Genomic DNA, 14,926 nt, shown 5'->3' with positions numbered 1-14,926 from the left:
ACCATGTTTTAGCGAAGCAACTCTGTGTTCACTTCACACTCCCTGCGAGATGTGAAGATGGCATATGAGATCTGCTGCTCGCTAGGGCCATACGTGTCTGCAGACACAATCTTGGGGGCAAGAAGTACCACTCATCCTATCCTGTAGAAAATGGTTAGGAAGAGCTCTTAATTTAGTTGTTGAGTCGCCGGCAACGGCGACTTCTTAACTCTTAAGCCTTAGTTAAAAACACCTTAACTTTGGCTAGGTTGGTCAGGTGGTAATATATATATATATATATATATATATATATATATATATATATATATATATATATATATATATATATATATATATATATAATATTTATTTTACTTCTTAGCCCTCATGGTATGGTCAATATGGTCTAGTCACGTCGTGGTCTCGCCCCTGTTGACAGATCATCTGGAGTGCACCAGCTATATAGGTCTCTACCTCGCTGGCAACTCTAGTAGCACAAGCAGACTTACGTGGCAGTAACCACGAAGCCAGCTATGCTAACAGGTGGAACCAAGATGTAAATCATCTGGATGCATTTGTTTCCCAAAATCCTTCTATTCTGTCCCTTCCCACCTCCAAAGGTGGGATTCAGCTATATATATATCTGACAGGTAAGTTTCATGAACAAAATGAAATATTGTTTATTGATACAATAAAGTTTGTTCATACTTACCTGGCAGATATATATAATCAAGTACCCACCCACCTTCCCTCAGGGGACAGTGGAAATAAAAATTATGAATAGAAAATGGGAATGGTTCCTGATACCCACCTCCCAGCGGCGGGAATGGGTACTAACCACCTGGCCGACCACTGCGTGTGTCGGAAGTTTTTAAAATTCTGTCGGACTTCAGAAAATACAGCTATATATATATCTGCCAGGTAAGTATGAACAAACTTTATTGTATCATAACAATATCATTTTTGTGATAGCCTTTGTAACCGCTCCTCTACTTGTGTTAAGAGCCGGCGGCTAAGTTATGCCAACATATTTACATTCTTTCGCCCTTTAACACTGGCTCAGACCTGCATGAGGACGAGATATGTATTTATCGTGAGGATGAGACATGTATTTAACGTAAGTGATATTGATCCTGTAACGAGACATGTATTCATCCGGAAATTACACTTACGCTTGGGAATTACCAAGGGAACTTCAAGGTTTGTCCCCGTTTTGTTGTTATGGTAATTTCTCTTCTCCTTCTTTCTTTCACTTACTATCGGAAGAAGGTAGAAGGATGGGCGTGCGGTGCTGATGTTGGGGGGTCTCCTCTCACTTCGGAGGGCGGCGCCCTTGGATGTGTGAGGAGTATCCTCATTACTTTAATATTTTTTTCTTTATTTTACAGACTAGTGGCGATTGTGTTTTCAGCAGTATTGGTTGGATGCTCTTCGTATTGGTGATCCTAACCTTGGAATTGTACCTGTGACTCGTAGCATGTTGCGTACCGATCCTCGAGTGTGTGTACTGATCCCCTGCTGATAATCATTTTCATTACCACTACTACCCGGGAGTTATGTCACTGGACGAAGCTGTCGCGCTGCCCTGTGAGGTTATCTACTCCTGATGGTAGAAGTCTGACAGAAGGAGAAACCGAAGAGGAAGAGAGCTCGTCAAGTGTTGTCATCCTCCTCTTCGAGATCATCATTTCTTCATGTCTCCCCCCCTTCAACTTATAAGGCTTTGTCGTAAAAGAGAAGGTGGTCTCCCCCCCTAAGAAGTCTTGTCACGGGACTTTTAAGGGTCTGTCTCGCTCCGGTGAGACAGGTGGGTCTTCCGCGGGTCCTCCCATTCCTTCGGGAACGGGGCCCGTCTCTTCTTCCTTGGGGAGGAAGCAGACGGGGACCATGGAGGTACCGGCCACCACTGGTATCTCTTCTCCCAGTTCCGAAGGTTCCACCTCTGGACCAGGAACCGTCTCGGCCTCCCGCTTGTGAGCGTTACCAAGTGTACGGTCACCTACGGGGGACTGTGCAGCCAGGGTCCAGACTGCGGAGTTCGTTCAGCGTGTCAGGACCCAGGCACGGAGCGGAAGACAGCTAATTTAAAATGGTGCAAACATTATGACAATCGGACGAAAAAATTTCGAATTTTTTTTATAAGAGTTACCGCCCTGATGTAAGGAAAATGTTTTTTTTCATAAATTCACCATAAATCGAATTATTGTGCTAGAGACTTCCAATTTGTTGCAAAATAAAGGTAAATGATTGAATATTAGTAGGATGTAAGAGTTCTAGCTTACAATTGCGTTTTTCGACCATTTCGGTAGAGTCAAAGTTGACGGGAGGTTGTAATTTTGGTACTTATCGTTATTTATATGAAAATATTTCAAAACTGATGAAAGCTACAACCATGGGTTGTTTTTTGTTGTATTCTACATGAAATTGCGCACATTTTCATATATAGTACCCCGTGTAACGGCTAATATAAAATGGTGCAAAAATTATGTCAGTTACAAAATAATTTCTGAGATATGTCGCTGATGCTTTTTAGTGCGAGAAGAAAGAAATTCGCTCTTGCGTAACGATTGTAAACAAAACAACGCCTTGATCCGTGAGCTCCCAGCATCCCCCAAGGTGCGTGATTCAAAAGTTTTCGCCTAGTAGGCCTATAACTATTTTTCCGTGAATTTTTAAAAAAACTTCTTATATATCAACGTACCATACGTCCAGTCGGCACCCGACAGACAATTTTTATCGACGTTTAATACGTCCAATCAGAGTTAAAGGGTTAAATGACATCACAAACCATAATGGCATATGTCACATGCAGAGAGGGACAGTCTCCCACTTTGCATATAAGTTTTTGCTGATCCACAAGTGATGGTTCACCAGGCCATCAAGCTGCCAACCAGATACATTACTAACAAGCAGGACATTTTATCCTGCATTACAGACAGGCAGGACATTCTATGATGGAGAGATTGTTCACAAGCTGCCAGCCAGATACATTACTGACAAGCAGGACATTCTATTCTACATTACAGAGAGACAGGATATTCTATAATGGAGACGTTGTTCATGCTCAGGGGTTCTCCAATACTTTCTAAAAGGTTTCCAGTACTCTATTTTTCTGCTTCTGTCCCTGGGCAGTAATGGCAGTTGTGTTCCAATGCAGTTTGTTTCGTTGGGTGATTGATCACCCAGATATCAAGTTGATCTTGGCTGCTACTCATGGCCTCAAGTTAAGTGGCACCCAGATTTGCTGATTTGAGTAGAGTTTTTTCTGTGCTTGGAGTCCATTAAGCAGGTTGCAGATTTCCTTGTTCACTTTCACCAAGAAAAGCTCCTCCCAGTCTTGGCCATAAGGCTCTTGTTCAGACTTTGGCCAGGTTTTCAGTTTTAAAGAGCTTGTATCCTCTCATTTTTGCAAGAGCTTTACAGGCTCTTGAGGAGTTTTGAACAGTCATGTTCACTCTCTGGCGCTTCATTCTTATCATCTGCAGCCCAGCCTGGTACATGTTGAGCACTTGGATGAAGCTTTGGACAATCACTTGTTTTTAAAACTGTCTTTTTGCTGGCTTAATCTTGGCAAAGTGTGCCAAGTTACTTGGAGGGATTGAAGGGTGAGTGTCTTTTCTCTTTCATTCCTGACTTTGTGGCAAATACTCAGAACTCTTCAGTTCCTGATGGGAAATTTGAGAGTTCCTTTGACACCCCTCGATCTGAGATATCTTAGGCAGGTATGCAAGCTGTAAGATACTCCTGACAAGGACCCGCGTTCGCATCCAGTGTTGATGGCTTTTTGTTAGTAGTAGAAGCAAGTGTAAGGTCCATCAACACCCTTTCTTTCTGGCTTCATGACTCCACTGAGGACAACTTCAATCATCTGTCTTGTGGAAGGGCCCAAGAAGTAAGGGTTCTAACCTTTTGGAGAAACGTTTCTGTCTCAAGTTATGAGGACAGGTTTTGCACCTAGTAGACAACCTCTACCTTATTCTGCTGGTGGGATATTGTCCACATATCCTTGGATACCTCACCTGGGGACCTGTGATAGCTGCTTAATAAATTGTGTAGGCACCCAGCTGTTTGGACAGACAAGTATGTTTCCTGAATACTGTTGCTTAGTGCAAGTCAGGAGGTATAAAGACAGATTAAGTGGACTTATTCCGTTCCCTTCCTTTTTCGTGGAGCAGCATCTAATCCAAAGTACTATGTGCTTGGATGAGTTAGGTGCAAGTAACTACACTTTGAACATCCAGTCTTAGAGATCTCATTTTGATGTCCACCTCTCTGCTCTTCCCTTGAACAAGGTGGTTGGGGCTGGAGGTGGAGCAGTAGTAGAGCTATCCTCGACCCATCAATTTGTATTAACCAGAATTGGTTGCCTTATGATTTGATTTTTGTTAGGGGGATTCATGGTTCTCCTATCCTTGAGGCTTCATACCCTCACTCATGTACATGGCCCTACCTCTGTCATCCTTTATGCTGGGCCAAGTAGGAGGTTACAGGATTTACTGCATATGTGCATATTTATGACCAGGAATGTAGCAGTGCCAGATGGGTTCATCTCCAATCAATTTTGAGAGACTTTCCTAAATGAAAGGTGTCGTATTATATATGACCTAAGGAAAATACTGAATTGCAGAAGTAATTTGTATATTAAATATGTAAACAAAAGCCATTTATCATACTCTCACCTTGCCCTGCTTTGTCCCTCAGGCCAGAGTAAAAAGTGCTTGTTACCAATTTCATCCCCGTAGGGGTAGTGCCATCAGTGGACCTTATGTGGTGCACTGTAGGCATTACTTAGATTCTTTGCAGTGTGCCTTCGACCCCTAGCTGCAACCACTTTCGTTCCTTTTATTGTACCTCCTTTCATTTTCTTTCTTCATCTTACTTTCCAACCTCTCTTAACAATTGTTTCATAGTGCAACTGCAAGGTTTTCCTCCTGTTACACCTTTCAAACCTTCCTACTCTCAATTTCCGTTTCAGCGTTGAACGACCTCATTGGTCCCATTGCTGAGCCTTTGGCCTAAACTCTATATTCAACTCAGCTCAACCAAGTTCATTGACAGGTTCCCAGCTTACACTAAAGCAGTGGTTCTTAACCCCTGGGTCGCGACCCAAGTTGGGTCGCCAAGCCATTTTATTGGGTCGCTAAGGGTTTGCAGAAAATTATTATTTTCCCACTACAAATATATTATAATTACAGTGGTCCCTCCGTATTTGCGGGGGATGCGTACCAGACCCCCGCGTGAATAGTTAAAACCCGCGAATGTTTGGAACCCCTATAAAATGCTAAAAACAGCCTATTTTGTTAGTTAAAACTCAAGAAAAACCCACTAAAAATGTTCCTACTTGGTTTTTTTAATAGTTTTATCACAAAAAGTGCATTTTATGATGAAATTCATAAAAAAACCCAGGAATTTGTGGATATTTATCATAGAAAAATACTGTGAATGCGCGAATTTTCCGCGAATAATGCAGGGAAACTTTCCCGAGAGAAATCCGCGAATGTGTGAGTCCGCGAATCTGGAGAACGCGAATACGGGGGGTCCACTGTATATACTGTAATAATTAAAATTCATGATGCATTGTTTTAAGATTCTAAGCAGACCATGATTAAATAAAAACTCAAAGCAGAAAATTTATTTGCTACAACATATTTGTGTGAGGCAGGATTTTCTGCCCCGACAGTCACAAAGACCAAGTACAGAAACCGCCTACAACCTGAGGATGATCTAAGATGCAGTCTAACATCAAAATCACCCAGATTTTAGGAGCTGGTCAACACACTTCAGTGTCAAGGCTCTCACTGTTTATAAGAGTAGTAGCACATTACATGTCAAGTTCTGAATAATTTTGAATTTCTCTCTCCACAGGGATATATGACAGCCTAATTATTCTATTTAATTTTGTAGCATGAAACCCAAACATACCTTTTTATTTTTGTGAGGCTAGCAATTATATGTTTGTGTTATTTTTTTTCCATATCTCACTGTTATTTATATGTGCTACTTGTATTATTAAACATCCCAGCATGTAATTTTGTTTCTGTAACCCGCTTTTAAAAGCATTATCATATTACTTATAAAGACAATTTGTATATCTATGTAGGCTTGGGTCGCCATGGTTGATTTGTGCAAAATTTTGGGTCGGTGCCAAAAAAGGTTAAGAACCACTGCACTAAAGGATACTTCTATGTAAAAAACACTGGTTTGTGTACCAAGAAATAAATATAAATCACTTGAAGAATTTGGTATTCTCAGTAAATTGACATTTTATGAACTCTCAAAAGAAGACATTATTCACCTATGATTAAAAGTAGTGACATGGTTTTTAAAATTTTTTTTCCAGATGAGCACAGTGAATACTTCCTAAAACTTCGTAGGCTAATTGAGGAGACTTACCAATATTCTGGTCATAGAATTATGCTCATTCTTCATAGTATGGGTGCACCCATGATGCGGTATTTTTTAAAACACCAGCCACAACACTGGAAGGACAAGCATATTGAAACTGTGGTGTCATTAGCAGGGGCTTGGGGAGGCTCTGTGAAAGCTGTGAAGGTTTATGCTGCAGGTAAAGATTCGAAAAAACCATAAATGTTATGAGGATTAGGTTTTTTGTATGCGTAATTAAATTATTGTATTTTGCTTGCTGTTGTAATCCTTAATATGCATACTATATGTTGACTACTAGTGACATCTCTGAACTCCCATTAACTACTACCACTCCAAAAAGAAGCTACATTAATAAATACTGTTGACCTCCTAAAAGAAACTCCATTGTCGCAACTTGTTTGACAACCTGAAAAATTCATCTGTAACTAATGCCCTGAATGAACTCCATTTACCGCTGCCATTTATATCATCCTAAAAGAAGCTCAATTGATAACTACTGCTCCTGATATCTCAAAAGGCACTCCATTGACTACTACTGCTCTTGTTATTCAGAAAGAAGCTTCACTTACCACTGCTTTCCTGAATTACAGTAATAAACTCCGTTGTTTGCTAATGATCTTGACTTTCCAAAAGAACTCCATTGATTACTATTACTTTTTTTTGCTGTAAGTTCAGTATAAAGACTTAACTTGCCAACTCTTGCTTTTATCTTGTTCTTCATTCTTGATACTTGCTCTTTGGCTTCTGTTAGTAGTTTGTTTAGTTTCTGCACTCTCTTGCTTTTAATGTAATTATGAATATTATTGTATGCAAAAATGAATTACAATTTATTTTTTGTAATGCATATGATAGTTTGTTTCCGGAAATATGACTGTTTGTTACTGGAAACGATATGATAGTTTGTTACTGGAAATATGATAGTTTGTTACTAGAAATGAGTAAAAGAGGTAAAGACTTTAAATGAATGTAACAAGAGAAGGGAAGTCATAGAAATAAATGAAAAATTATCAGTTGGAGAAATATTTAGTTTCAATTTGAATTTCTTTTGCTTTCTTTAGGGGACAACTTAGGCATTTATGTCATAGCTCAACAAAAAGTGAGAGATGAACAAAGGTCAGCCCCAAGTTTGGCTTTCCTTTTACCATCTTCAGAGCTCTGGGGCCCTGATGATGTCTTACTTCAAACTGATACAATGAATGTCTCCACATCCAACTTGAAGGATATGTTTGAGTAAGTGTTTATTCACCTGTACTTTGTCAATGAAAGTAAACGAGAAATAGTGTATTATTACCAAGTCATAATTAGTTTTGTGAGAAAATAATGGCGGCTTGAAATCAGCTTAATTCTTTAAAATAAAAAAATACGCAAAATATTATTATTAATGCTTATTGAATAAAAAAAAAGAAATGTGAACACAACTAACTTTGCATCGAGAACCACATTTCACTTCAGGCTTATTGGTCAGGAAGTTTAAATTGTCCACACTGCTGATTGGACAGGAAGGGGGTGAAATCTTAGTTGATGGATTGGACAGGAAGGGATTCGTTAATTTTATGCCTGGTTTGGTTTAGTGGATAGTGTTAGCCTGCTATGTTGGTGGTTCAAATTTCTAAAGGATTGTCGACAGAAATGCATTTCTGGCAGTCTCTGCTTTAGTTTTTTCTTTGTATTTTTTTAAGTTTCAATATTTTGAACTTAGTGATGTTTTCAGAAAGACTATGGATGAGAGGCTGATTTACTGATTTTCAGTGTATGGATGAGAGGCTGATTTACTGGATTCTCATAACTGTTTTGTACGTTATATGGCAGCACTTCACCATTTCTCTTTCTGTAATTTTATTTTTTCATATTTCAGTGCCCTGGATTTACCGGATGCTTATGAAATGTACCTTGACACAAAAGATTTGGTTAATAATGCTCCTGCTCCCGGAGTAGAAGTGCATTGTCTTCATGGTGTAGGTGTGGATACTGTTGAAAAGTAAGTTATTTAAATATATTTCTAAATCTTACTTTTTATTATGGCAAGGTATTTTATTTGCAGTCAGTAATCACAGAGGGATACCACTTGCAGAGTGCTTTGCTTGGCACATTGTAGATGATGCCAAAGATTTGTTACTAGATGGCTTAAGGTGCATTGTATTTGTTACAGGGGTACCTCGGACTCATGAACAGTCCTATTCACGAACAAATAGTGTTGCAAACCAAATGTTAAACAATTTTTTTCCTTTTCATAAACCGTGCTTCAAGCTACAAACCACACAAACAATAGGCTAACCTCTTTTCCTCCTCTTTATCTCTCCCATTTTCTAGCTAGGCTAACTCCTTTTCCTCCATCTCTTTATCCCATCTTCAAGTTAAAAAAAAGTGAAAGAGAATGCTAAAAGTATCGTTAGTAATGTTATACTTATGTAAATGCATACAGCCAGAAACAGCTGAATTGTTCTGAACAACTGAATCCAATAACAGCAGCGGTTTGCTTGCATTCCAACCACCGTATGATAGTAGAAAATTACCATAGTTATGTTACAAAAGACATTACGTAAATGTAGAATAGGACTGATATATTTATACATCACTATATCCTTATTCGCTATGGAGAAAAGATCGGCAAGGACATATACTGCTAAATTTAAGCATCAAGTGTAGCTGAACCTGAGGAAAGAATGTTCATCTGCTAACAGCTATTGTCGTGCATTGGCAACATGGATGAAATTCCCGCAAACTTCGGTATAGTAACATCAAACTCGATTGTAAACAAAATTTGGGAGAAATGTTTTTTAATATAAACTATTTGGCAGGAAAGAATACATTTTACTGTTTTCACTTCGAAAAAAGATGAATATGTAAAGCTCATAGTATTCTGATGAAATAAACTGAAAATATTGGACACATTACTGATTTTTTTCTACGTATAAACATGCCCTCATCACCATCTACTAAAAATAAAAATAAGTAAATTTTGTTCACAACAATATGTATTCAAGTGATATTTCGACTTGAAAACACTTCGTCTAACGTAAAATAACCTTGTCCCATATCAGTAGAGTAGGCTATCTAGAGATTCATTAATGCTAACTAGAAGCAAGAAAATCGATCTGATTTGAGTTCAATACAGCAAAATAAACTTATTACCCTGAGCTGATTTCCAAACCAAAACATTGATTACTGTTTGTATTTTATAATACAATATTGATATGAAAATATATACAATATCATTGGATGCAGCGAAGTAAAGCATAACTTTGTGCCAGAAAACCTTAAAATATGGAAAGAAAATAGTGTTTCTGAGGTTTGAACGAATCGTTTGTTTTTACATTATTTTAAATGGGGAAAGTTGATTCAGGTTACAAATTTTTCGAGTCACAAACAGCGTCCTTGAATGAATTAAGTTCTTAAACCGAGGTACCACTGTATATCTCCATTCCTATTTACCTATCTGTATTCAACTGTAGAATAGAGTACGGAATTTAGGCCAAAGGTCATGTTTGGACCTGTGAGGTCATTCAGCATTGAAACAGATAAGGACAGTAAAAAGGTGTGAAAGGTGTCACAGGACAAAACCTCACAGTTATGCTATGAGCCAGTTACTATTAGGAGAGGGTAGAAAGTAAGATAAAGAATGTGCATGGAGATACAGTAAAAGGAATGAGAGGGGTTGCAGCTACGGGCCTAAGGGACATTGCCAAAGAACCTTATTCTCCAAATTGCCCCTCATTTTAATATTGTAAATCCTCTAGACAAGTTGTATGAGTGCCTAACCTGTGGCTCAGTAATTATGTTAAACTACTTCATAATACTGTATGGTATCATAATAGTTTAACGTGGATGACTATTTACAGGAGAGCTTATTTGTCTTACACATATACTAGGTTATACTATGTTTATTCATTGATAGTTAATAAATGCGTTGGCCATCAGAGTAAAAGTGAGTTTCCAATGCCAGAGTCATTAGAATAGCAGGTAAGGGTCTTGAACGCAATAGTGACGTTAACCTATGACATCATGATGCTCCACCCACAGTGAAAAGTTTATATATGGGGAAAACATCTCTTTGCTGTGGTCCTGCACACTTGTTGATGACATTCATTAATTGGTCTTCATACCAATCCTACACTTCAGCAATATCAGCGATGACAAGCAGAATTTGTCGTCGTCTCCTTGAGTACATTATTATTCTCAATAATTTTATTATTATTATTTTGCGTCTTTTGTGGAGGTTTCATCGCAACTTCTACAACAGTTGTTGGGACTAAGGCCAAGAGAGACCAAGAGAGCGTCTCAGTGGTGTAATTGGTATGGTCTTGGCCTGCCACCTCGGTGGTCGTGAGTTTGATTCTTGGGCATTCCATTGAGGAGTTAGAGATGTGTATTTCTGGTGATAGAGGTTCATTCTCGACATGGTTCAGAAGTCACGTAAAGCTGTTGGTCCCGTTGCTGAATAAACACTGGTTTCATGCAACGAAAAAACACCATACAAACGAACGAGAGACCAAGAGAGACAAGGTCTACCTAATAGGGTGGGGTTGCCTCCTACCTGTGGGTAACTGTAGACGGCATTCCACCTGTTGACACAATAAGGAGGTAGACAAAGCTCTGGCTACATTGCGGATTTTGGGGGGAAGTGAGCTGACCTGTTGGGACTAAGTTGTTAGCTTGGAATTCTTCCATTTTCTTGACATTTCTCATTGTTTCTCCTTTAAAAATAATTCGTGTATGTAATTCATCCACATAATGAACCAGTCTATAGCTCATTTGTTAGATCTACATTTATTCAGGACTGGAACACAAAAGACAATCTGGTTTGTTTTACCTCAAACTTAGATACTAAATAATATGCAAAAATATACACTTGCCAACTTTCACCTTTATCCAATGCTTTGATAAAAAGTTATTGCCAAAAAACAGCATTCGTCAGCTCTGAATCAATTAGTAGACTCTTCCCTTCATCCTTGGAGCAGCTTGTAGGTCAGAGTATTGGCTTCAATGGTTAGATAAGTCAACTGCATTTCAAGATGGTTTTTGAAATGCATCGCTGTCCACTCTTCTTTTAACAAAGGTGAACTGAGTAATGGTAGAGCTATTTTTAATCCATCAGTTTGTGCTAGCCAGAATTAGTTGCATTTTGACTTTAATTCTCCTATGGAGGATTTCAATGTTCACTGGTCCTTTCCTTACTTGAGTAAGGCTTTTTATACTCTCACTCAGTCTTAGGGCACTTTGACCCATATGCCAGACTGAGTAGGAGGTTGAAAATTACACATAGATGCCTGCATGTAGAAAAAATTTTGGCCAAGTTACCAGGAGGTTATGTAAGATTTATGAATGGCTGGAGTTATTTTCATTACTGTACTTTAATTTTGATTGATGGAAATGGCTGGTAAACTTTAATGAGTTTTTTTTCATATCCAATCAATTGGAAATGAGAGGGCAGAAGCATAACTCTAAGTGACTTATATTTTTCTGTTCTGATATATTATCCAGTAAATTTTTTCTGTTCATTCATTTTCAGATTAATCTACAGTAAGAAAGGAAGTTTTCCAGACAATCCTGAGGTTGTATTAGGTGATGGAGATGGTACAGTCAATACTCGCAGTGCAGAATTATGCTTAAAGGTTGGTTTTGTTAGAGTATGTTTTCAATTTCTCTTTCTGATACAAATAGATAGGGTTCATGTTAAAATTTTGCAAACAGAAGAACATGAGGAAGAAGCAGAATCTGTTTCTTTAACCCTTGATTGTCCTGAGTATTCTCATGATTAACTACCATGTATAGTACTATTCTTGCAATCTCGAGAATACGTGTTCATACTCGTAAAATATTCCGAGGTTCAACTTGTTCTTTGATGACTTCCCTTTTTCTGTATTTCCTCTTCTCATTGGAAATGTTTAGTATGTACTTTGTCAATAGATTGCGGTGTGCATTGTTTACTTTGTGAACTTCCAACGTCAAATGCTGCTTCTGTGAAATTGTCCCCAAGTTCACAACTTTCAAAACAATGAAAAAATACAGTAAATTTTGAATGTTGCATGAATCAAAATTTTATTTTATTTTTACCTTTCTAACATCCAAAGTAATTCTTATTAATACTGCATGATTTAAAAAATACAATGAAAATAGCATAATCCATGACTCCCAAGTTAACTTGGGAATGTAAATATCAACAAAAATCATGCACTAGATGTTTGTAAGGTGTTTTTTAACAGTTCAAAATACGAATGTTCATTCTGGAACGTAACTCATTCGTAAGTCGTGCAGTGACTGACTGTAGGTACACTGTTGGGTCCTGGCTCATGGTTTTCCATTTGCCATACTTAAGCAGATCATACCTTATTGCAGTATGAGTACTTTGTTTCCTTTTTTGATTTTAATAACAAGAGTAAATGAGTAGTTCCAGGATAATTTGTAGTTGACCATTATGCATTGTTTTCATTTCTTTAGTTTATAGGTTCCCATACGCAGTTGCCACCCACAGTGCACTTTACATTAACAAATGCTTGGATTTAAAATTGTGACTAGGTGTCTGACTTTACCGTAATTGTTATATAAATTACTATTTTCCTGGATCTTACTGTATAATGTATTTTAATTTTTGAATCTGTATAGATATAATTCATAAAATAAGATTATAAAACTGTTCAACTATGTCTTGTCATTTAGTTTGTCTGACTGAATGCATTTTGTTTATTAGTGAATTATATAGTATTATATCTTATTCATTGTTACCATCCGTTTGAGAAGTTGCTGAAAATTTGTTGATCAAGGCTTTAAAATTGTCCTTCCTGCTTGAGGATTTTTACTGTGAATGCATTTTAAGAGTTTTAGTGCCTTATGTGATTTATAGTTCTCTTCTATGTTTTTGGCAAAATATTCATGACTTGGATTTTTAAAAGATAGTTATTATATACAGGTATTTATATTTATTTGTTTTTATTTTTTATTTTTGCAGTGGAAAGATGGACAGAAACAGAACATTTACCACAAGGCTATTAAAGGTATTAATCACATGTCGATACTTTCTGATAAAGAGATCATCGACTACATTGTAGAACTTGCGTCTAATATAACTGATAAAAACATAGCTAGAGATGAAAGAAAACTGAAACGCTTGACCAGGCTACAGAAAAAGAAAGAATGGGCCAAGATCCTCAGAGACAATAAAAAACCAACCAGTATTGCACAGTCAGAATACAAAGACTTCAGCTTTAACAGCGTATATAATTTGCTGGAACTACAAAAGACGGGAGTTGAAGACAGAAGAAAAAATGACGTAAGTACACTTTACGATTAATGGAACAGTTTGTAGAGAAAATTGCTTAGGACAGAGAGTTTGTAGTGCTGATTGTTAACAGTATCGTTGTTAAAACAATAGGAAAGCAGTGTCCTCTTCATTGGAAGTAGTCTCTTCCTTATATTTTTATTGAATGAAGTTGATAGAGGGAGAGTATAGTCAGCTCAATTTTTATTTAATGTTGTCCCTCTCATGTACATTTTGTATGTCTTATTTCCTTTATACAAAATTCCAAGCTTTTTTTTTTTTTGAGACATGATATGTTATCAATACTGTTCAATTATAATATAATGTTTTTGTTAAAATTGTGCTATATTGTAAATTTTAAGCCTCAACATTGCTTTACCGAGATTTTGCATGGCCTTTCATAATGCAAGAAGTCCTTGTCCTTTTCTAGTTTTGTATATCACAGTAAAAGTGAGAAATATGATTATTTCAAGAAATTTTAGAAAAACATTTCTATATACACATGGTAATAGGCATCTTCCAACCCAGTTGCAGCTTAATTTGTCAAGTGGTGTCTGATTATATCTTTAGCTGTTCTCAGGAGGGAGCACATTATCTGTTATTTGGCATACCTATGTAATTAGTGGAGAATTTTTGTAAATTTATTTTGTTGTATTTTTATTGTACAGCTTTCATTAACAATTTCTCCACTGTATTTCCAGCATTAGACAAGTTACTTTTAAAAAAACATAAATGCATTAATAATGTTATATTAGCATTAATACTCATTGCTTGAACACATATTACTAGCATGAAAGGGATGCCCATTGAGATGTAGTCATTGTAATTATTCCATCCAATGAAAAAAATTTGGAATGTTTTTGGTAAGCAGTGTAGAGAAGCCTTCCTGAATTTTAAACAGCAACAAGGCTGTTTGTATGCAAGAAATTATGTGGACAAAATATAGAATTGTTAGTTTGATTCAAAGTAAACCTGTTGCTTTATGATAGCCTAAATCCATGGTAGAGCAATCTGCAGACACTTCTCCAAAGCAGAAGAGTATAGTAGTTCCAGTTTCCACCTACCTGTATACATCTGGGTCCCTGCACGTCTTGTTTGTAACATATGCAGTTTCACACTCAAGAATTTCATTCATATTTCACTTCATATGACTTGACTCCACAAATATCATTATCACCTTATTGCATTGGTATGATTCATTTATTTCCCTAAGCCTAATGTAATTTTACCTTAATTTTTGCCTTTTTAAAGTGTTTGTGAGTGATAAGTGTGTATTTCCTCGAATCTATTTTCATGTGGATTTGG

At 37.2% G+C, this 14,926-nt stretch overlaps 1 protein-coding gene across 1 annotated transcript in view; it reads left to right on the top strand.

The window, feature by feature from the left end:
- LOC135224696 (phospholipase A2 group XV-like) overlaps positions 1-14,920 on the top strand; it is a 73,694-nt gene extending 58,774 nt beyond the window's left edge. Inside the window, exons 4-8 of the mRNA XM_064263964.1 lie at positions 6,320-6,544; positions 7,425-7,596; positions 8,222-8,344; positions 11,876-11,978; positions 13,313-14,920. Of these exons, the coding sequence (XP_064120034.1) occupies positions 6,320-6,544; positions 7,425-7,596; positions 8,222-8,344; positions 11,876-11,978; positions 13,313-13,654 (965 nt within the window). The 3' untranslated portion in view covers positions 13,655-14,920. The remainder of the gene's footprint in view (positions 1-6,319; positions 6,545-7,424; positions 7,597-8,221; positions 8,345-11,875; positions 11,979-13,312) is intronic.
- The last annotated feature ends 6 nt before the right edge of the window (positions 14,921-14,926 follow it).

Source organism: Macrobrachium nipponense, chromosome 12 (genome assembly GCF_015104395.2).
Source record: "Macrobrachium nipponense isolate FS-2020 chromosome 12, ASM1510439v2, whole genome shotgun sequence".
Lineage (NCBI taxonomy): Eukaryota > Metazoa > Arthropoda > Malacostraca > Decapoda > Palaemonidae > Macrobrachium > Macrobrachium nipponense.
This window is presented reverse-complemented; position numbering and strand designations above follow the sequence as displayed.